This window comes from Tachypleus tridentatus, chromosome 1 (genome assembly GCF_004210375.1).
Source record: "Tachypleus tridentatus isolate NWPU-2018 chromosome 1, ASM421037v1, whole genome shotgun sequence".
Lineage (NCBI taxonomy): Eukaryota > Metazoa > Arthropoda > Merostomata > Xiphosura > Limulidae > Tachypleus > Tachypleus tridentatus.
The window spans coordinates 81,785,869-81,810,483 of record NC_134825.1 but is presented as its reverse complement, the minus strand read 5'-3'; the positions used below and the strand labels follow the sequence as shown (position 1 = coordinate 81,810,483).

At 33.1% G+C, this 24,615-nt stretch overlaps 1 protein-coding gene across 6 annotated transcripts; it reads right to left on the bottom strand.

Moving 5' to 3' along the window:
• Nucleotides 1-1,232: 1,232 nt before the first annotated feature.
• On the bottom strand, nucleotides 1,233-14,728 carry LOC143253530 (uncharacterized). Of its 6 annotated transcripts, XM_076507592.1 has the most exons (3): nucleotides 14,571-14,728; nucleotides 10,474-10,746; nucleotides 1,233-2,915 (listed from the first exon to the last, which is right to left on the bottom strand). In XM_076507592.1, exon 3 carries the CDS (start codon nucleotides 2,862-2,864, stop codon nucleotides 2,205-2,207), a length of 660 nt encoding a protein of 219 aa, XP_076363707.1. In that variant the 5' UTR covers nucleotides 2,865-2,915; nucleotides 10,474-10,746; nucleotides 14,571-14,728; the 3' UTR covers nucleotides 1,233-2,204. The 6 variants fall into 6 exon arrangements, with proteins under 6 accessions (XP_076363707.1, XP_076363698.1, XP_076363688.1 ...); XM_076507583.1 differs by lacking the exons at nucleotides 10,474-10,746; nucleotides 14,571-14,728 and adding an exon at nucleotides 8,186-8,330; XM_076507573.1 differs by lacking the exons at nucleotides 10,474-10,746; nucleotides 14,571-14,728 and adding an exon at nucleotides 7,416-7,888.
• Nucleotides 14,729-24,615: the final 9,887 nt, after the last annotated feature.

Sequence of the window (24,615 nt, the reverse complement as noted above, 5' to 3'; positions counted from 1 at the left end):
TAATATTGCACTATTTTGTATTTGTATCACAAATTTTCTGGCTGACTGACAAAAAGTTACTTTTCATTATTAACGCAATTAAAGTCTGGGTGTACTTTTATATTCTTCTTATAACAAAGTCACATCGGACTATCTGCTATGATCGAACCCCTACTTTTAGCGTTGTAAATCCGTAGACTTACCATTGTCCCAGCAGGGGGACTTCTGTTTTAATATACTTACCCTTTTACATATTATAACACCCTAACATAGGGGATAGCAAGCTTGCAATGAATGACGAAAAAAACGGAAACTACATACAATACAAAAACAGTCAACAACCTAGTAAAGCCTTTGAAAATAGAGAAAGAATTGTTTGTTTGTAGTTAGACACAAAGCTACATAATGTTCTATCTGTGCTTTACCCACCCTACGTGTATCGAAACCCAGCTTCTAATGTTGTAAGTCTGCAGACATGCTGCTGTGCCACTGGAAGGCAAGAGGAAGAAAAACATGCTGTTGGAGATTTCAGTGTCTGTACAAAATATTCATAGGTGTTTTTGTAAACACTTCAAGCAGTTTTCCTTTTAGTGTAAAAACTTTGTTATTATCCATGTTGGTAGGATAACAGCAAAATACTTTTACATTATGTTTTGTTTATTAAACATTAGGTTTTTAACTGAAGTTAACCTGGTTGTGATTTTGTATTTTGTTATTACGTTTTGTGTTACGTTTTTATTTACTTAATTTATATCCTTATCTATCTCTATGGTTTTTCTATATTTCTGTAATTTTTTTTCTATATTTGTTGTCTTATTTATATTTTTAGATGAAGACGTAAGTAAATAGGTAAAGAAAATATACGAAGAAAAACAATGTAGAATTAGAGAAATATATAAGTTAAGAAATAGAGCTCCAGTAGAAACCCTTCGTGTTGGTTGATCTTTGTTTTCTGTTAACCGCTATGTATCAGTTTACATGCTTTATCGTATATACACACACACACACACACCAATAAAGTTGATTGTATTATTCCGTGTGTTAGAACTATCTGCTGTGTCTACCAAAAGGAAAGGAACCTTGGATTTCAGCGTAGGTTAATAAACTTAACGTCGTTCCACAGGGTGACGATTGTATTATTCAGCATATATTAAGAATTATAATGTTAGGTTTTTTACCTAGGATTGGTTTTCTGCAATAGTGCATTAGATTTTCATCCTTGGCTAATCAATAACTTAAAAGACACTATTATAAGCACTTAAACGATATTTTATTAGAACTGTTAAAATTCAAAATACAAAAGTACAAAATACAAATTTAATAGATAACACCAGTTTCAAGAACAAAAATAATTGTACGAAATTGTTAACATGTCGCCACCAGATGATTTTACACCCCAGAATACGTATTAAAACATTTCTTTAAAAGTCTCAACTTCAAACGTAGCAACACGCTTTAAGATGTTTTTACATATATAAAGAAAATATATTATTGTGAAAGTTTAATTTTCAATCACACAGAAAATGCACAAAATTTGATTACTTCTGAAAATATTGTTATCGGTTACAGCACGTTCAGTACAACATAATTTAAAATACATACCTGAGGGATGTTTGTATTATTATTTTCACTTTTCTACTTCGTTGTTTACATATTTGTGATAAGATCTCTGTTTTAAAGTTTGAGCTTCGTGTATTTAAACTAAAGTTCAAAAGTTTCCACTTGATTTTTGAAGGCTTTTGATCGAAATGTGATTTTTATTTTCCATCTGTACTTTAAAACGTTCTTTATAATCTACAGAAATCATGGAACTTCAAATAACTAAAAATAAAAACCAAAAACTGAGAAAAAAATATTACATCAAACTATTAACTTTTAATAACGTGACAAAAATTAAGAAACGTAAGCTTGTGTCTCCATATACAGAATAACAATTGATGGTTCAAGTTTTTAATGAACCCAGAAAATAACTCTTTCCATTACCCATACAATAATTATATTCAACTGTAGTCTAGCAGGAGAATTACACAGATAGTTCGAAATTACTCATAGTTCCAGTTCTCTGGATGTTCACGATGTAGGGTTTCAGTACTAGATGAATGAGTGTTTAAATTATGATATACTATCAGAATATTTACAACTCTGAAATATGTTATGATATCACTTTGCATTTGATTGTCATGTTAGTGCTTTTGTGCGAATACCACCATCGAACTTCAAACATGTTACACTGACTGTTTTCTCGATAACCAAATCTCTTCTTCACTGTTGTACGAACTTTGTAATGATGACGACATGCTTGAGGAGCAGGTGGATGATCTTGAATTAATCCAATCATATTCTTCACTCTGAAGGTCTGACGGCTTAAGAGGCGTCTGGTGCAGAGACTCGTCAACAGGACATTCTATGACACCACCCGAGAATAAATGAACATCAGATAAAGCCTGATTGATACCCAATGATTTCAGGTGTGATGCGTACATGCGTAAACTACCAGTCACTGGAAGCGAGATTCGTTTAGAGGTAGTAGAGTAAGCAACATCTCTCTTCCGGTTAGTTGTTAGAGGCAACAACTGGGGTGATGCGACATCTACAGAAGAGTTTTCATCGATGCTCAAGCACAAACTTTCCACACTCAGTTCTAAGTCACTATTGTTTAGTACACGAGATGTCCGCCTGGAACTTATGGGCAGAAATGGTATTCTTTTTTTGTATCTTTTCTCCGGCAATAACGTAATTGTAGAACAGCTTTGACTAAAGATCTGCTCTTTTGTGAAACGGGAATTTCCGTCTTGCTCATGCGTAATAACCGTATCAGCCGGAATGATATCTTTTTCTGTTTTCAACTTCAATCGCTCCATGCCAGGTAACGGGGGATTTTTCATCTCAACCAGAACTTTTGTTTTTAATTACACCAACTACACCGTCCAAAGATCCTGTGAAGTGATAAAATGAAGAAACATTTATAAGAGTCTCGTATTTTTATCAAATGAATATGTATTTTATCTAAACACTGAAAAAAAAATTACATCTATAATGACTAGTAAGGTAACACCCACCACGTGGCACGCCAAGAATTATTCAAATGTGTACAGTAAATAGTCTGGAATGAACATATATCACAACGGTGAACAAAGTTGTCATTTTTTTAAGTAGTTGTTGATATTGTTAACATTTTTTTCTTAAAAAGAGCTTGCAACAGTTAGACGTGTCGTCTACTTAGGGTTAGCTTTTGCGAAAGAACCAGCGAAACGATCTGCTCTGACGTATGATGTACCTACGCTCTTTCGTGAACATAAAGCTGCAAATGACGTATTCTTTAGCGCGTTTTATTAACTGCACAAACCAATAAGTTCCAAAAATTTTGTATTGCAGTTACACAACACTTTCGTTCCTAACTCAGATTGTGTGTCTGAAAAATATATACTTCACGACTGTAAAGTGACACTTTTCATTTTAAATTTTAGAATAACATTTAAACTGTATATAACAAATATAAAATAAAAGGAATATTACAGAAAATTCAGGAAAATGTACAGTCACGTACAAAGAGTGTTTGAAAATATGCAACTTGGTATAATGGTCTTCTCTTTGTCTCTCTTTTTTCTTTTGTTTTGAAGTTAAGTACAAAGCTCTACAATAGGCTATCTGTGCTCTGCCCACCACTGGTATCGAAATCCGGTTTCTAGCGTTGTAGATCCGCAAACACGCCGCTGTGCCACTGGGGAGTTCCACCTTTTTTACTCTTCACATTCAACAACCCGAAATATTACAGACGATACAAAAAACAAAACAAAAACGTTATGTTGCTAATCGATTCGTGGCAGTACGACAACATAGTTGCATATAAGCATCTTGTTTTTGTCGTCGTTTTCTCAGTAGGGTATTACCTTTTATTTCATTGGCTTACTAGCATAAAGCAGGTATATATTTCTCTTTCGTTGTATTTTGATAAAAAATGTTTTCATTTCCCTAACGTTTATAAATAAAACCACACCTCATAAGCACACAGTAAATAACACTAATTTATAGAGTAACAAATAAATTTCCGACCAGATCTTATCCACCAATGAAATTACTTTCTTCAATCAATAAACTACTGAATTTATATCAAATACACTTAACTAGCTAACATATTCGTTATTTCTAAAAATAAATAATGTTTAAATTTATTTTTATCCATATCTATCTCTTCGTAGTCTCACGTAAGGATCGTTTAACATTAGAAGAAATACATTTCACTGTTGGATATCCAAAGATTGTGTCAAAGCATATAATTATTCATCTCTTACAACAGGTTCATATAATAAAATGTGAATTTTATAATATAAATATATTATTGTATGTAATCATATATTAACTTGCTTACGTATAACGCAAAACAGATGAATTGTGAGTCAATTATCTTAGCCCCATGGTAAATCATCGGTATACTTGAAGACTTACAACATTAAAAATCTGGTTTCGATACTCGCGGTGGCCACAGCACAGATAAGTCTAAGTTGGTTTTGAGTCTAACTATAAACGAAAATAATTATTCTTAATAGTGGTATAATATCGATTTTACCACGTGATAATAAACTATACTTTTAATTTACGTTGGTTTTACGTGAATTACCTATAAGCATTCGTAATTAGTTTTGTTCTCTGCTAGACGCCCTGCAACCTTCGATTGTACCATAATGTATCCTGTATCTCTCAGCAAATACTGGAAATATGCAGATACGCAAAAAAAAAGGATAAAAATATAAACGTCCACAGTAGAAATGTACGAGTGCTAATGAAAAATAAAGTAAAATATACCATTCACATCACTACACTATCTGTTAATAGAGCAGATAAATTGAAGTCTTATTTCTATTTCATCTTTCACTCGTCACTAGCTCTCTTTACTTACGATTGGCTGAAATAAAACAACAAAGACATACATTGATATCCAAACTTGAATGTGTAAAGTTACCATAATAATAGCTTTACGAACATGTGTTTTATGTCAAGGTCTGACTCTGTGGTGGAAAAAAAAAACAGATTTATACATACATACATATAGTTGTAACCATACAATTATCCAGACATTCAGAGAACCTTGAAGAAAACAAGAGCAAGGTGGAAGAACAACCATCAAAGTATCCAAAAAATATCTGAGAAGAAAAAACTGCTTTTAGATTAAACAACAAAACCGAGATATTTGGCTTGACAGTCTGGAAGAGTAGACATTTGTGGCGTCAAGATAATGTGGAGAAAACTGTGTTAAGATTAAATAATAAAACAAAGATATCTGACTTAACAGTTTGGAAAAAACACTTATCGATGGTGTCAGGAAGATATGAAGAAAAATGTTATTATTGAGCAATTAAACAGAGAAACCTAGATTAACGACTTGGAAATGCATTCATCCATCCGCAATGAGTAGAAGACGTAGAAAAACTGTGTTAGAATTGTAACTTAATGAACTAAAAGAGTCAGTTACAAAACTTGAAAGTACATATAATGAAGTGTTAAGAAGACTTGTAGGAAATTGTGTTAAAGGTCGTAAATTAAAAAAAGAGAAAAGCTATCTTAGCAAGCTGTTTAGAAATTTGTACAGTACAAAAAAAATGTTCAAAACTGGTCAGAGGAAATTTCGTTGGCACCATGAAAACAAACAAAAAAAACTTTACAAATACGAAATAACGACGCACTGACCTAACAGAAAAAAAAGAACAACAACTAGTTTTAAGAGTGAGAAATTAGACTCAAAATCACCTAACACATTAAATCAAACGATCTTACCTTCTACACCTACAGCATATATTACAGGAAAATATTAATTCACAGATCTAGTCATTCCTTCGCTATTACTCATACAACGAATGTTAAACAAACTAGCTATCCATATTACTTTATTTAAGTTACTTTTGATAAACAAGAGGAGGTCTAACGGCGCTCCCTGACGATTCATTCGACAAACGGGCGTCAATACAATTAATAATATTGATGTAATCTGAATAAATACAGATACAAGTTTTATTCACCCTTGAACTAAACCTAACATCCGCCTGACCTAAGCTCACCACCCACATGTTGTTAACTTCGGTTTCATGGATAGATTCGTCGCTACATAAAGACAGCTTTGATAATAAATATATATACATGATTTATAATTTCTTGAAGTCCATGATTGATAAACGACAAGTTCTTGTTTTGAAGATTGATGTCCTGTTTTCAGCAAAATATTGAAATGAATCCTTCGCCACGGCTAAGATCACAAATAGAAACGGATGCCATGTAATCGTAAAATTGCATGTTAATATTTCTTGATGTCTAGTCAATGGTTTTTTACCCTAGATGGCGCCACAAAATATAGTATTGGATTACGTTATGAACATACGATGTATATCTTTCAGACTTTGATGACCTCAAAAGAAATTCCGATGAAGATTTTGGCTTTATCGCTACTTTCTTTATCTCATAATGGACAACAAAACTGCCACTATCCCATCCACACACTTATTGTTCCATTTAATTAATAAACAGTTAAGACATTTATATATACAGAAAATAAGAAACGAATAATTAAATATTATTAGTAACGAAAAGAACGACCCGGCATGGCCAGGTGGGTTACAGTAATCTGAGAATCGCAGGTTCGAATCCCGTCGTACCAAACATGCTCGCACCTTTAAGCCGTGGGGGAGTTATAATGTGAAGATCAATCCCACTATTCGTTGGTAAAAGAGTAGCCCAAGAGTTGGCGGTGGGTGATGATGACTAGCTGCCGTCCCTCTAGTCTTACACTGCTAAATTAGGCACGGCTGGCACAGATAGCCCTTGAGTAGCTTTGCGCGAAATTCAAAAACAAACAAACAAGTAAACGAAATGAAACATTTTTATGACTGCTGGTCAAAAGAGGAATAGCCCATGAATGAGTTATTTTTACGATTTGACCATTCTCTTAAGACCTGTAAACAAAATCTTACACATCAATATCTCCGCGGCACTGGAATGTCTCGATGAGAATCGGTTAAAAACTGATCCTGTTATCTAACTTATAATCTAACTCTTTCCTACGTTTAAGTATTTGTATAAAACAATTATCCTTATTATTTACGTTCCTAGTTCAAAATGTTGATATTAACTTTACCTGTTAATATCGGTTAACAGATAATTTTACTCCTGTTTTTTTCAGTATTTCAAGTTTACCAGGTTCTTACTCTAGCGGAATTTCAATGGTTACTCCTTTCCTGATTTATCGCGTAAGAAAAAAAACTAAGTACACTGGTTCTTAACGTATGATTGAACTTCATGACTTTTATAAAATAAAAGTTATTTTATTAATAACGTCATTTTCAGAAAGTATTTAATTCCTATTGTAACTATCCGAACCAAACTGAAGACTACTTAAGAAACGGTTAAGTCTAGGAAACGTGGTTTCTGTGATATATAATAGTGTTTACCTAATGAACGTTTTCTATGCTCTTCCCGATAGGCTGACATACAAGGTATTACAGCAGTTTCTTGAGCTATTTTTTAGTCTGTTGTCCACGTCCATGGACACACAGTGACATCTAGGACTACTAACTAAAAATGTAAAAACATTACATTTGTATCTTCATGTAAAGCGTTTCTTTACAGGCTTACCTTTACTTTACTGAGTGAACAAAATTGCAGAAGTTGGAAAAATAACAAACTCGAATTCTTCAAACTTTTACACAAACTTTGATGACCAGGAATCCCGAAAACTATTAACGAAAACAGTTGTACACTGTAGTCCCTATACTCGCTGAGTAACTCAATTTTCACCTGTTGACAGAATGTATGGAATGTAGACACTTACAGTGGACAAACCACTTTGTGTGGCTCAGCCTGACTACACGTAGCACAGGAAGTAAAGAAGACGCCGAAAGACATGACGTCATATCTGATGATGTCATTCGGTTTTTTTAGACATTTGTGGCTTAATCAAAAGGCATCGCTGAGCAATATATATGTAACTCACTGTTAATAACACTCCGAAATAATTCCAAGAAACGTTATGACGAGCAAGTTAAACCACTGTTGTTGTTGGGTATAATATAGTTATCATAATATAATGTAGTATTCTCCGTGATTATTAAACTTCTTAATATATTTGTTTTATGTGTGTTTTTTTCTTATAGTAAAGCCACATCGGGCTATTTGCTGAGATTTGTTTTATAAAATATAAAGTTGTTATCATTATATTCACCTGACATAACTTAGGAAAGACGTATTACGTAGGGGTGGCGGTATAGATGGGGATATTGCTAGGACTGAAGCTACCCCAAAACATCACACGGCTGTATCCTTTAGCTCTCTCACCCAACGACCTGTTCCGTTTCCAATACGTGTGCCTACAAGAGATACAATATAGCTCCTCAATTTTTGTCTATTCGATACTCCCCCATCTCAAGCCAACTCATTTAGAAGACCTTGTGTATTCCGTATTAGTAATACAACTTGCGTTGCTAATACTTTTCATAAAATGAGGTATAACAATGTTTAATTTATTTGAAGTTTGTTTTCATAACTGATATAATTGGTCATTTTGTAAATATAAGACAGATACAAGCTAACGATCATTCTTTACTCTTTTGTGCAGTATTTTTGCTGAAAAGCGCTTATTCTACATTTTCGGAATGGCTTACGGTTAAAGTTCAAAATCTTTCATTTCGAAGTGTACTTTTATTTCCAGGTTGTAACTTTCCAAGGCGCAAACTGTTTAATCAAACAGATGTCGCTACCTGTGACACATTAACCTGCATTTTTAGATCTTTCATTAAATAAATAATTGATAGCTAATACACCTAATTAAAATTCTTACTCCACTCTGTTAAAACTGTTTTTTTTAAATAAATATTAACAATTTAAAATGGATTGAAGCTTTATACTGTTAGTTACAGTATGTATTTAATGGACCGTTCCTGAATAAGGTATAAAGTGAAACCTTGAGTATACACTTACAGAAGAGAAAAAAATAAAAAATGGTATTTTAAGGTTATTTATTACTACAATTAAATCGTATTTTGTTCTCCAACTGGCATAAAAATTAAGTGATAAGAGGAGTAGCTCAACACACGAAGTTGTATCCAACTAAATAACATAGTAAAGGTTGACAGTAAGACGAAAATACTAACCAATAGAAACAACAGTTTGTTTCGTTTTGAGTTCACTCACTGATTAAAGTGTATTTTATAAAACTGTACAGCTTTTGCAGTAAGGAAGATTAGTTTTCAGAAGAGGTAAGACATTTCATCACTGATATGATCATTATAAAGTACACAAAATAATAAACAATAAAAGTAATAGTAAGAAGAGACAGAACGTATTTCACAAATTAAGTACACATGTAATAAAGGTACAAAATATAAGTAAAACTGTAACAAATCTCTATGTAGTTCAAAAATATAATATACAAATTAAGTTATAATAAAAATAGTTCTGCCTTAACAGTGCAATGATATACGTGCACATCTGATATAAACACAGCTGTATCTCAACAGTAATACATAAATATCCATAGAAATAGTAGTTTATCTCAACCACACTACGACACAGCAAAAACTTAACACAGAATACAAACACTGATACGCATATATAAAAATAAATACTTTTTCTTTCTAATTTCGTTTACTGTAATCATATCAACATAGAATATTGCAATGTGTGCATGTCAACACATGCGGAAGGAAGCTGAACCAACCTTTTATGTGAAATGCCTAACCCTTCCTAAATTCGTGGAAATTCATAATTGTTGCCTAGCAATATTTAGCACCACCTCGCTTCTTTTTTTTTTTTAACCAAGTAATATTTTGTTGGTCGTTTTCCTTGTTCACGACAAGAAGAGAAATACGTGTAGTTTTTCTCTTCACCAAATACTTATGTTGTTAATAAATTTTTAAACTCCGGGTTTTTCCTTGAATGCAGTTGAGTTTCTTAAACTATTACTATTAAATCATAACGAAGAGAAATACTTCTAAACTAGTCATTCCCTTTGCTTCGATTAGAACAAAACTTATGTTTCGTCTGATGAAACATTTAATCCAGGATGATTTGAGAAACCACTTTCATAACATAATGAATAAACGACGAGAATGTTTTAATGTATGTATAATATATAAGGGAAAAGTTTAAAGTTTTCATTCAGCTTCTTTGGTACGCAAGGGTTCTTTTATCCTTCGGTCTCTGCGGTATGGTAGGATATTTACAACCTCTAAACTTTATTATTTGGTTACTGAGAACTTCCACACACTGTCGATTTGTATTGTACTGAAAATCTCTAAACATTATTGCCTGCTTTTGTACTGAGAACCTATAAACATTGTTACCTGGTATTGTACTGAGAATCTCTATACACCTTTACCTGGTATTGTACTGAGAGTATCTAAATTATAGTGTTTGGTAGGGTACTATAAACAGTTAAACTCTATTGTTTGGTCATGTATTATAAAGCTCTGAAAACATCTAAATTACATTATTTGGTAAAGTACTACGAACCTCCAAACTCTGTTCTTTAGAAGTATAGTAAGAACATATAAATTATTTTATTTGGTGGATACTGGAAACATCTAACATCAGTTGTTTGGCAGATACTGGAAACATCTAACATCAGTTCTTTGGTAGATACTGGAAACATCTAACATCAGTTGTTTGGTAGATACTGGAAACATCTAACATCAGTTATTTGGCAGGTACTGGAAACATCTAACATCAACATCAATTGTTTGGTAGATACTGGAAACATCTAAACTGTGTTTTAGCCTTCTTCCCCTGTTAAGTGAGATAAGGTAGGTATATCAATACAATTCAAAATTCTGTTGTATAAAGTAAGACGCTGATAACCTATAAACTCTGTTATACGTAACTGTGAAATGATACTTTTTAAACTATTTCGTGTAATAAGGCACTGACAATCTTTAAACCGTTGTAAGGAAGTATAGGCACATCCTTTAAACTATGTTGTTGTTTTTTGTATATATGTAGTAAAGCACTGCTGGTACTGATTTCCCTTAAACGTTTGATGTATTTATCAGGTATACATAATTTGTAAACTTTATTTGGTATAACAACATACAAATAGCTTTTAAACTCCGTTGTATGAGTAACGATTAGACGTTACACGTTTTCAAATGGCAAAGATAACCAATCTTTATATTTTCTTGTAAAGTAAGATACTAGTAACCTATAAATTCTGTTTGATATAGTAGATTATTACAGTGCTTTTCAAAGGTATTCGTCCTCCTACGTAAAGTTTCCATATTTTGTTGTCGTTTTAGTTTGCAACCATGAAACATTCAAATGGGACTTCATATTTAGAATCTATACAATCTACTCCAAATTAAGAAAGCTAAAAAATGCTGATATTATGTAAGTAAGTCAGATTTTCAAAGAAAATTATAATATACTCGAATGCATAAGTATTCAACCCATTCGCTACGGCAATCCTAAATCAGCTCATCTGCAAAATATTAGTTTGAACGATCACAAAATTAGTGTAATGATCTCTGTCTACGTGTAATCAAAGAGATTTAACTTGACTTCAGAGTAAATGGATCTATTCAAGTCACAAGTCAGGATAAAGTAGTAGGTAACTACAGATCAGGAGAAGGTTACAAGAACATTCCTCACTGTTTTATCCCCTTGTGAGTATGGTGAAGTCCATCATTAAGAAGTGGAATGAACTTCCTACCACGCAGTCACTACTCAGATGAGGCCTCCCTTACAAAATAATCAGCCAGACGAGAATAAAAGTGGTTAGAAACGTTACTATGAAGCCAACAGTGACTTTGGAAGATTTGCAAAGTTCTGCGTTTGATATAGAAATCAGTGTCCCTACCCAAAGTTGGCCTGTGTAAGCAAAAGACAAGAAAGAAGCCATTACTGACAAAATCGTCTTAAATCTGATATGAAGTTTGCAGTAAATCATGTAAATGACCCTGAAGACATGGCAGAGGGTTTTCTGTTGAGACAAAACAAAAATTGTGGGTTAAATTTAGCGTAAGCCCAATAAGTCCAACACATCACATCACCCAGTCAAAACCATCCCAACTGCCAAGCATAGTGGTGGCAGCAGCATATTATGGGATGTTTCTCATCAGCAGGGACTGGGAAGCTAGTGAGGATTGAAAGAAAGTTGGGTGGTACAAAGTATAAGCAAATCCTAGAGGAAAACCTGCTTGAGTCAGCCAAGAATAAAAAAAGGATTGAAAATTGATATTTCAGCGGGACAATGACCTGAAGCACAAGGTCAAAACCACTGAAGTGGTTTCAAAAGAAGAAAGTGAATGTCCTGGATATTCCCAGTAAAATTCCTCACTTGAATCCAATAGAAAATTTACGGGGCGAGATTGAAGATTGCAGTCCATCTACGATCCCCAACAAACTTATCAGAACCGAATCAATTTTGCCAGAAAGAACTGGCAAACATTACACCATCCCATTATGAAAAGCTGGTAGAGATCTATCCCAAGATATTCATAGGAGCAATTGCTTCCAAAGGTGCTTCCATCAATTACTGATCCATGGGTTTGAATACTTACACAATCAGTAAATTTCAATTTATATATATAAATCATTTGCAGGTTTTGCTGATATTCAAAATCATTCACATATAAAAGGGTTACATTTGACCATTAGTTTTAAATAAAAACAAGTTCAATAAGAAAATTGCTTACATTACTTGTGTTTCATGAAAATCTGACATTTGTTGGTAGGGGTGAATAGTTTTGGAAATCACTGTAAACAATGAATAAATACGTTTTAAAATCGTAAAATTTAGGACATGTTTTAATGTCTTTAGCAAAACGGAATAAGTGATATTTTGAAAATCGTTTCTTCAGGTGTCTGTGATGTTTCAGATACTGGTTCCTTTTACTCTTCTGAATTACTGGATGCAGAGGCTAAAACCCTAGTTAACCTGCTTGTTACTGAGTGCTACCGAGTGACCGACTTATTGAATATTAAAATTAACTCCTTACTCAAAGCTACCAGGGAACTGGACTACTGAATACAGAGGTTAACTCAGTAGTTAAACGGTTTATCACTGAGCGCTGCTTAGTGACTAGATCACTTAGTTCTGGTGTTTATTTATTAAAAGATCTTGCTGTTGAACTCTACCAAATAATTCCTTTGATTCTGCTAATATTTTCGAGTTTCGTTGAGTCTCATGGAGTTTTGAGTAATACTAATAACACCTTTATTTTAAAGATAAAAAATATTTGGGTCAACAGCGTTAAACGATATCACTAAATACTACGTTTATAAATAGTGACAGGTTTACAATGCCGTTTTCACTTACCGTATAAGTTTGAGAGAAAAGAAAAACAATTACCTCTAAGATAACACTTTTTGTTTTTGCTATACTAATATCTCAGTTTTGCAATCTTTTTCTCATGGGAGATCTGAGTATAAGAATTTATCGAGACAACTTCAGACTTTATGCAAATAAAAGACTTGATAGAAAAGTTGGGAAATTTCAAAAGCGTGGCTTGGACTAAGAAAGTAGCTTTACAAGGAATCACAGAACGTAAACGAAAATTATCAGACACGATCTCGTTTCTTCAGCATGTAACGGATAAAACTATGTACAGTCCTAAACATTGTTCTATCACATGATTGGTAAATTTGGCTTTAAATAAATGAGAATTCACTTTAAAATCGTGAACAGTCCTAAACACTGTTCTATGCCCTGCTTGGAACCCGACATACCCAAGTACTTATGGCACTCGACTCGTAATCCGAGGGTCGCGAGTTTAAATCCCCGTCACACCAAAATATGCTCGCCCTTTCAGCTGTGGAGGCGTTATAATGCTCAATCAATCCCACTATTCGTTGGTAAAAGAGTAGCCCAATTGGCGGTGGGTGGTGATGACTAGCTGCTTGGTAAATTTGTCCAATGAATGAGGATTCATTTTAAAATCGTGAAAAATCCTAAACACTGTTTTATCACATGATTGATAAAGTTTTCCTTCAAGAAATGAGGATTCACTTTAAAATCGTGTACAGTCCTAAACACTGTCCTAACACTTGCTTGGTAAATTTGTCCCTCAAAAAATGAGGATTCACTTTAAAATAGCACAGTCTTAAACACTGTTATATCACGTGCTTGGTAAATTTGTATTTTAACAAATGAGGATTCACTTTAAAACCATGTATACAGCTAAACAGTGTTCTATCACGAGCTTAGTCAATTTGCCCTTCAATAACTTGGTATACACTTTAAATACCAACAGTGGTCATTAACATGGAGCTCACGCAAGTTCAAAAATTATCATGCGTTTTAATGTTTATTTCTTAATTTAATAGTCAACATATCTGTAAGAATCACTAAATGGAAAATAATTTTTTACACCTGTCTTCCTTATTATATTTTCAAGTTTTTGCTTACTTTTACACACTCTTTGTCGAACAAAGTTAATTCAAACATCAGCTAAATGGTTCCCGTATGTTTAAACACTTAAAAAAAAGCATATATATTACACGAGGAAAAGCTAAGTTTATTCTTTTCTTATCTGGGAATCAAGACCCAAGCTTCAGTATATACAGTGTATGAATTAAAAAAACATCATCAATTGAGTGTAACAGATAGACACTACCTGGGTGGGTAACTTAAAAAACTATGCTCACACAGTCGAAAGGACGCCAAGGCGTAACAGATAGAATTTCAAAAAGAAAATAGTGGGTTGATTTCGTACTTGCGACTTTGATGCTACGATCTAAACAAAAGTTCTTTGTGCGGAGAGGAAAACTATACACAAGTGACGGCTTTACTTTACAGGCGCACAATATAGTGCTCTTAATAAGCGCAGCTACTCCCTTATTTTTGTTATTGATCACGCTGCCATCTTGTGATAGATATATAAACATAAATTCAATAAATTCAACAATGAATTTTTTTTGTACAGTACATGGATTTTAATAAACAATAATCATATTTTTATGACCAAAAACTAACTATTTATGACTAAATTAAATTTTAACATGAAAGTACAACAACCTCACACAGAATGTTTCTAACTCCTTATCATTTATTTGATTTCATTTGATTGCTATAAGCTCATATATTTAAGTTAAAATGATTATATACTGAATAACATGGTCACTAAATGAAAGTGAAAGATACTTTTATATATATTGTAATTCAAGAGAGTTTTACTCCAAGACAAACAAATTAAAGCATTGATGTATATTTACGTTTTTTTACTGTCCTTTATTAAACCGGTTTTGTTACATTGCGAGTAACTTAAATATAACAACCAGAAAAACTAAACAGTTTTTTAAAAAGGTAAGAAATATAACTTTAAACTTCATGTTATATGTACACGTTTTTATTTTGTTATTCAAGTTAAAACTTTTATTCTGATGTTTTTAATTTTTTAACTCAGTTTACAAAATAGTTTTAATATTAACTTTTAACTCCAAAATAGGACCCGGCATGGCCAAGTGTGTTAAGGCGTTCGACTTATAATCCGAGGGTCGCGAGTTCAAATCTTGGTCGCACCAAACATGCTCGTTCTTTTAGCCGTGGGGGCGTTATAATGTGACGGTCAATCCCACTATTCTTTGCTGAAAGAATAGCCCAAGAGTTGGCGGTGGGCGGTGATGACTAGCTATCTTCCCTTTAGTCTTACACTGCTAAATTAAAGACGGCTAGCACAGATAGCCCTCGAGTAGTTTTCCGAGAAATTCAAAACTAAAATACAATTAAAAAGAATCCTTAAATTATTGTCAACGTTAAAATAATTTAAACGATAAAATTACTATAATAAAATAAGCGAACTCGACAGGCTACAAGTATTACTTTTGAAAAATGCTTTATTTGTTGTTGTTGTTTTTTAAATATTAAAGTTGCTTTGTAGTTATCTAAATTATAGTTAACTTACATCAGAATACACGCCAATATAAATTTGGAGGTTGTCGTTTAGCCCAAATGATTTTACAATTTTCGAAAATATTCTTTCACTTTGTTTTTGACTGAAGTCGACATCTCTGGACAATTAGTTGCGACTAGCAGTATAACATTTTCATTATTACCCTTATATATTTTTTCTTTTTCTCTTATTGACCTATTAACTAAATTAAAACTTTTATCGCTAACCTTTTATGGATAATGCTATTTTTGTTTGTTTGTAATTTCACGAGAGCTACCTGCTATAACCTTTCCTAATTTAGCAGCTTATAATCAACTGCCAACTCTTGATCTACAGTCACATTGTAACGACTTCACAGCTGACGAGGATTCGAACCCACGACACTCAGATAAAGACACTATCACTTTACCACAAAAAAAGTTTCAATTATTTTAATCTAAGGGTTATCATCTCTGGATTAAATAATAACATATACAACATTCGTGTGTTAAATCTGTCAACAGTCTTATTACTCTGACAAAAAATATTTAATTCTACTGATAAGAGATAATTGCTTGTGCAAATTTGTTGGTTTATAATAAACGTCAGTCATAACTTCATATCTTTTTTTTAACTACTACAAAAGCATCTAATAAATATATGATATTATACATGATATTATACATGATATTCATACCTAAAGTTGACTGTTTTATTTCATCCATTTAAAACTCAGAAGAAAAATTCAATATCATAATTTAGGATGCCATAAAAACACGTAGGTTCAAGAAATACTGTCTACACTAGCCTCATCATTCTCAAATATTTTGTCTACACAATTCTATTCACCATTTTCAAATATTCTGTCTAAACTATTCTATTCACCATTTTAAAATATTCTGTCTACAGTAACCTCATCATTCTCGAATATTCTGTCTACTCTATTCTATTCACCATTTTAAAATATTCTGTCTACACTAACCTCATCATTCTCGAATATTCTGTCTACTCTATTCTTTTCACCATTTTCAAATATTCTGTCTACACCAACCTTATCATTTTCAAATATTCTGTCTACACTAACCTTATCATTTTCAAATATTCTGTCTACACTAACCTTATCATTTTCAAATATTCTGTCTACACTATCCTATTCACCATTTTCAAATATTCTGTTTACACCAACCTCATCATTCTCGAATATTCTGTCTACACTATTCTATTCATTATTTTCAAATATTCTATCTACACTAGCCTAATCATTTTCAAGTAAATTACACTAATCTGACCATTTTCTAATACACTACACGGCCAAAAGTATGTGGACACCCGACCAACACACTCATATGTGCTTGTTAAACATCTCATTCCAAAACCATTGGCGTTAATGTGGAGTTGGTCACCTCTTTGCTGCTATAACAGCCTCCACTCTTCTGGGAAGGTTATTCACTAGATTTTGGAACATGGTTGCGGGGATCCGATCCTATTCAGTCATAAGAACATAAGTGAGGTTGGGCACTCATGTCAGACGTGAAGGCCTGGCTCGCAGTCGGCCAGTCGCAGTCTGATTTATATCAGAAGTGTTCGTTGAGGTGGAGGTCAGGGCTCTGTGCAGGCCAGTCAAGTCCTTCCACACCAACGTCGACAAGCCACGTCTTTATAGACCTCGCTTCACGCACGGGGGCATTGTCTTGCTAAAACAAAAAAGGGCCTTTCCCAAACTGTTGCCACAAAGTTGGAAGCACATAATTCTCTGGAATGGCGTTGTATGCTGTAGTATTAATATTTCACTTTAATGGAACTAAAGATCCTAGCTCAAACCATGAAAAACAGACCCAGACCATTATTCCTCCTCAACAAAACTTTACAGTTGGCACCATGCATTCAGGCAGGTAGCATTCTCTGGCATCTGCCAACCCAGATTTGTCCGTCAGACTGCCAGATAGTGAAGCGTAATTCATCACTCCAGAGAACGTGTTTTCACTGCCTTGGAGTCCAATGGCAGTGTGCTTTACACCACTCCAGCCGACACTTGGCATTGCACATGGTGATCTTAGGCTTGCGTGTGGCTGCTCGGCCATGGAAACCCATTATGAAGCTCCCAACGAACAGTTCTTGTGCTGATGTTGCTTCCAAAGGCAGTTTGAAACTCGATAGTGAGTGTTGCAACTGTGGACAAACGATTTTTACGCGCTACGCGCTTCAGGACTCGGCGGTCCCGTTCTGTAAGCTTGTGTGGCCTACCGCTTTGTGGCTGAGCTGTTGTTGTTCCTAGACGTTTCCACTTCACAATAACGGCACTTACAGTTGACCGGAGCAGCTCTAGCATGGCAGAAGTTTGACGAACTGACTTATTGGAAAGATGACATTCCACGACAGTGCCACGTTTTAACTTTTAAGTCACTGAGTTCTTCAGTAGGGCCCATTCTTCTGCCAATATATGTCTATGGAGATTGCATGGTTGTATACTTGATTTTATGCACCTGTTAGCAAAGGGCGGGGCTGAAATAGCCAAACCCACTAATTAGAAGGAATATCCAAATACTTTTGGCCATGTAGCGTAGTTGTTACGTGTTATACTTATCTCGGACGAGTCTCCGATTTATTATGTTATGTACGTTACGTCTTACGATTCCAAATACCTGGAAATTTTTATTTGAATATATAAGTTAATTGAATGTTGGTACGTATTAAGTTTATGATGTTTGCCAACAAGATTGATACACACAGTTTTCTTTCTTAACACAAATATATTTTAATATTAAAACCACAATACAATTTATAATAACGGTTATTACAAGTGATAGTTAATATACGAATACGAGAGTTTTACCAATAATGTTGAGTTTTCTATCTCGTCTGGAACTGAATATTTTATCGATGGTTCACAATGAACGAATTCTATGTTGATATCGGTAAAGTTGACTTAACGGTTAAGATATCCGTCTCTGCTTACGCGTGAGTTTTCCTCTGAAGTTATGAGATGTCTTCTTAAAAATACTAATATTCAAAATTAATTCTCTGGAGTTGAACGGTTTGTAGAGCTCGAAATCATAAACGTTCCTGGTCAAATATCTGTAGTTTTCCAATTAGTAAGAATTTATAACAATTATAACTTCTGAGGTTTATAGTATACTGACTATAGCATACCACAACAATATTCTAAAATTGTCTCTTGGCATGTCGAATTAGAATCTTTAGGCGAAATTCTAGCAAGTTTATTGGCCCAACACAATTCGAAGATACGCTAGGGCTTTCGTAAAACATATATTGATAATTTTTACTCTCAAGAATATTCTACAAATTTAGAGAACAGGAGGTACTTGCGCAATACACATTTCACAATTTGAGTTACATGCATTTATAAATATATATTTAACTGAAACAAACGTTAAAATAGATATATGATAGTAAATCCGTTGCATAGTCCAAACTAAACTCCCCATTTTCAAACAGTTTAAACTAGATTCACCATTTTCAAACAGTCCAAACTGGGCTCTCTTTCAAACGATCCTACGTTATCCTAGTCATTTTTAATTATCATAACAGTTTGGCTGCTTTCAAGTAATCCAAACAATTGAGTAGTTCAAATGTTATAATCAACTTTAACCTAATTTTGAAATAACTAACATTGGCTCTGAAATATAAAACTAGCTTCAATTAGTACATGTTAAAACGACGTCCCTTCATTTTCAAAACGTGTTCAGTTTCGTGTGTGTCATCCAACACCTAAGAATGTAGGTTACAGCACGTAATGTAGGTACTGAATATTAAATAAACGTTTCTTCATTTTTTAACATGTTTTAGTAAAGAGAAACCAAATAATGACATCCTGAAAGTTATTTTAATGTTTGATATATTTAACTCATAGATGAATATACGACGTGATCTGACAAAAATATATTGATTTGTAAATTAAAAGGTGAAACAAATTCTAACATCATGAATGATTAACATCTCTCTACAAGCTTTTAAACAGAATTTGGGTAATTTTGCTTTAATGGTACTGTTTACTCTGTTGTGAGAATATTTTGAGACAAAAAAAAATGGAAAGCATAATTCCGACATGTTTCTTTCTAGCACTTTTCGAACATTCGAGGAGTACGTTTTGGCCATTAGAGTTTAGATGTATTATATTAGTACGTTATAAGAGTGATGATCAACCCTTTAGAATAAATGGTGGGCGGTGGGGTGCTGCAGGCTGCCTGCCTTCTCTCTGCTCAAAATTCTGAAATTAGAGCGCTAGTCTTAGTGGCTTTACCATAGACCAAGGTACAAGTACCTTGTATTCGTTAACATTCTCTTCAGATTACATCAAATCAAGGCTGACGTTTTGATGAAAGTATCCAGATGATTCAGGGCGACTTTAGAAAAACGTTTTACGTGTTAGGATTATTAATCCAAGAGTTCATGACTCCATCCTATTATCGCAAACATGCTCTCCTTACCATGGAGCCATGGGTGAATTATAAGAGTAATAGTCAAATTCCACTGTTCGATTAGAGTAGCCCAAATGTTTCCTGTTGATGTTGTTGATTGATTGCCTCTATCCTATCAATTAAAAATTAGGGATAGTTATGTGTAGATAATAATTTATGTAGTTCTGCACAAAATTCTGATAGAATTCATAATCGGTCTTCTTTTTATTTTCTAAATAATACTCGTGTAGCACGTATTTCTAAATTTCAGTGAATAGAGTCCTCCAATTAAAGACCTAACCGTAATGTTTTTTTGTCAGATCATGTTTATAAATGATTCACGTAAAAACTACATAGAAATACCTCTAATGTTAAAACAAAATCATATGAATTGTACGCAAAATATCAGTTCTTTATTGAATTTCCAGATAAAACTTGGTACTAGATAGCTGTTATAAGCAGGGATGATGAACATTTTTAGCAGGTGCCCTCTTGATAAATATCGTCAATAAAACATTTAAATTAGTTTATTAAATATTTTTGGTTAAATTATTTTTCTGTAATTATATTAACTGGTTACTTTGGAAGATTATTATAATTATGAATGAAATTAGTCGCAAAATTAAACGTATTGCAGAAATTAAGGCTTCTTAACTGTCCTGAATTTAAATGGCTTTCAGCTGTTTCAAACTACTAGTATGGTCTATAACAGACCTGAAAACCGTTTTATAATTTTCTCTCTTTGATTATCTGCTACACTTCCTACATAGTCATTTGAAAGTGGAGTTAGTGTTATTTAAATTAAACATGTGAAATCTGTTTGCATGTTTTGAAGTTAAGCACAAAGCTACACAACAGGCTATCTGTTCTCTACCCACTATGGGTATCGAGATCGGTTTCTAGCGTTGGAAGTCCGCAGACATATCGCTGTGCCACTGGAAGCTATCGGAAAGCAAAAACTGATTTCACGACTTATTTAATAGTAATACAATATAGATGCTGTTTTTCACGTTTTAATTTTACCTTATGTTTTCTCCATGTTTTGAAATCACAAGGTAAACCAAATATTTATTAGTTTGACCATGTGGAGCAAAGTGCCGTATAAGTAAAACCTTGCTTCACATTTCATGTGGCTGGAAATGTTCAGCTCTATTGTTACTTTTATAACCTCTTCAAAGATAAAAGTGCACAGTGAAGTCGAAGGCAAGCTGTATCGAGCCTCAGACTCTTCGATCCACAGTCGGACACGCCACCTCTACCTCCGATCTTTTAAGTTAAAAGAAATGCAGATTATTTGTAGTTTTAGGGTATTAATAGAAACTCGCTACTTACTGCACCAGGATGGCTTAAGTTTGTTCAGTGTCTTCTACTTAAGCAACTTGTTAATGTTCTCATACTAACTACTTTATTCTGCTAGGAGTAAGCAGAGATTATTGATCTAAAACACGTTGATTAAAAATTTAATTTAGTTTGATCTAGAACCTCAAGATATATTGATATATATTCGATAACACAAAACACTGCTACATTCCATGAAGCATTTCCAAGGTTAAGAAATGAGTCATTATAGATAGGAAAACGTAAAATTAATAAGAGTGGCACTAGAAGTATCTTTGATCAATTATCTTTGTGTCAATTAAAAATTAATAATAAAATTCAATAATTATAATCATTGGATTAACTTCATGTATATAAAAGTCCTAAAACTCTAGCATATTAACTTTGTTTCTGAAGTAGCCGTGTTTTATTTGTAATATACTTAATGGTTAATAGATGTGATTTTGACGTTTTATAAACACCGCTTTATCATATAATCGTAACCTGTAATGAATGTACAAATTAGTAAGATATTCGATTTGTTACGATATTTTCGGATGCTTTATGCTGCCATCTAGTGATACAAAATAAATATAAAATTATTCAGCCACAAACAATTACGGAGACGTGCAATAAACACTATATCTTCAGGATAAATAATTCTATATTTCACTGTTAATAACCATCACTTATTGTAAATATAAGTAATATACTTGAATAGCAATAAATAATACATTTTAACGAAATAAATGCAATATTTGGACGGAATTAATATTACATTCTAATCACAATTCACATTACATTTTTATAAGATCACTTACAATAAACAGTATATACTTTTGATTTTCACTATACTTTGTTATGGTAATGGACTCTTAATTTAATACATAAGATACATTGCTAATGCCGTAAAGAAAAATAGAGCCTATTAAGACTAAAACAAATTAAAATTAATTTTAATTTACCTTTCTTATGTTTTTCATTTAATTGTTTTTATATTCCATCACTTATGAGTGAAAGTAAATAATAATGTCAACCACATTATACTACACATGTAAACTACATTATAGCGTTGTATCCAGCACCTACAAACTCTTTCGCCTAATACCAGCACTCAACAGGCCAATTGGGATACGACTGATACATTAGTGGTTAAGACTATTTATATTATTAAACTGTATGAACAATAACTACCTTGGTGTGAACTAGACTGAGTAAATGAAGAAACTTTTTAATCCGTTTCTATCAGTTATTCCTTCCATTATAAAACTTTCAAATTCATTTTAAACAATGTCTTTAATAATTCATTTTTATTTATAGAATCCAAATAACACTCTTTTCTCAAAATATCTTTACTTAAATTTAAAAATTAAAGTTTGAAAAGTTAGTATTTCTAAATATTTATTTTATTATTATTTGAAGAAGTTCTCGAAACTTCATTTTTTGCACAGAATATAATGGTAGGCGACACCTATGGACTTTATTTTAAACTAACGTCAAGCTATATTTTAGACATATTTAAAGGTAAAATGCTCACACATAAAGAATAAACCTTAGATGTTGATGATCAAATAAACAGAACTTTGCAACTTACAAAAATGTAATGTTCACGTTTTATGCTCTGCAATTGTATATCACGTTACAAAATTTTCAAAGATAAATCTCCAGTTCATCAAATTTTCAAAGACATCAAAATAGGAAAACAAAAAGAGAGAGAGAATATAAATCTACGAACGACTCATCGAACGTTGCATCCTTAATCAATTGTGAAAGCAAATTGAAAACAATATAATAAAAGAAGTGTAATAAATACAATATTAACAATGATGAATAACACAGAACTGATACGTATAATTCAAGCCATTTCCATATTTATTACATATTAAAACACCGAACCGAAAACCAAAATCAATATACGAGAATCTGTGTCTTTAGTAGAGAAATACAATCGAGTACACATTTTTTTCTCTTCATCTGTGTTGTTATGGAAGTTTCTGGAGTTTCGATGGGTTTTATTATGAGTACAACAGTGTTATGACACTTCTACCAGTCTTCAGACTAAATATAGTTTCGCAGGAACTATTCTGCATTGTCGATTTTTCCTTGTTAGACTACACAATTTCCCATCTATACTGTGCCCAGCACGGGTATTGAAACCAGGATTTTTAACATTATAAACACTCAGAATTTCCGCTGAGTCACTTGGGTTTCTGGATTGACAAAAATAAATAAATATATCATTTCATTGCATTCTTATTGGCCTTGTCTAGGAACCTAGTAATTTTTTTCTGAAACGTTATTAATATAAGTATGTGAAATCATTTTTGCACTGCAGTCGTTCTGAGTTTTTTTGTTTGGTTCAGCTTATGATTGTATTTACACTATACTTAACATCATTTCATATGTCACAACCATTATTTGAGTTGAATTTTTGAAACACTTTTTTGAAAGTTTGTTCAAACTAGATAATGGATATAATTCTCAACTCGCAATCTTCGGGTCGTGGGTTTGAATTCCCTCAATGAATATACTCGCCCTTTCAGCTGCAGGAGCGCTATAATGTAAGTATCAATCCTACTGTTCAGTGGTTAAAGAGCAGCTCAAGAGTTGGCGATGGGTGCTTTTAACTAACTGTCTATCCTCTAACCTATCATTTCTAAACTAGAGATGGCCAGTACAGGTATCCCTTGAGTAGCTTCGCGCGAAATTCCACACAACTGATAAACAAATACAACTCAATGAGCTGTTAAAGAAGTAAGCTGGAAAGAACGTAGAAGATTTTCTTAATGTAAGAGTACGCACATTTTACTGGACATTACCCTCGTGTAAACAATCCATAAGGAGAATTTGTTTCCTGGTGTTTTTCACATTGATCGAAATTCGCACTATTCTGGTAGTTTAAATACCAAACAGCCCGTGTCAATATGGCTGTATTAGAAGCAATTATAAATAGGTAAAATACTATTGGAATTTCCTCCGTTTTTAAGCGGTGGACGCCCACTAGTCAAGATGTGCAATCGAGAATTTGTTACACTTAAAAACAATCACACTAGAGT

What these genes read in the sequence shown, in the direction of transcription:
- LOC143253530 (XM_076507592.1), bottom strand. Translation starts at nt 2,864, where the DNA reads ATGAAAAATCCCCCGTTACCTGGCATGGAGCGATTGAAGTTGAAAACA.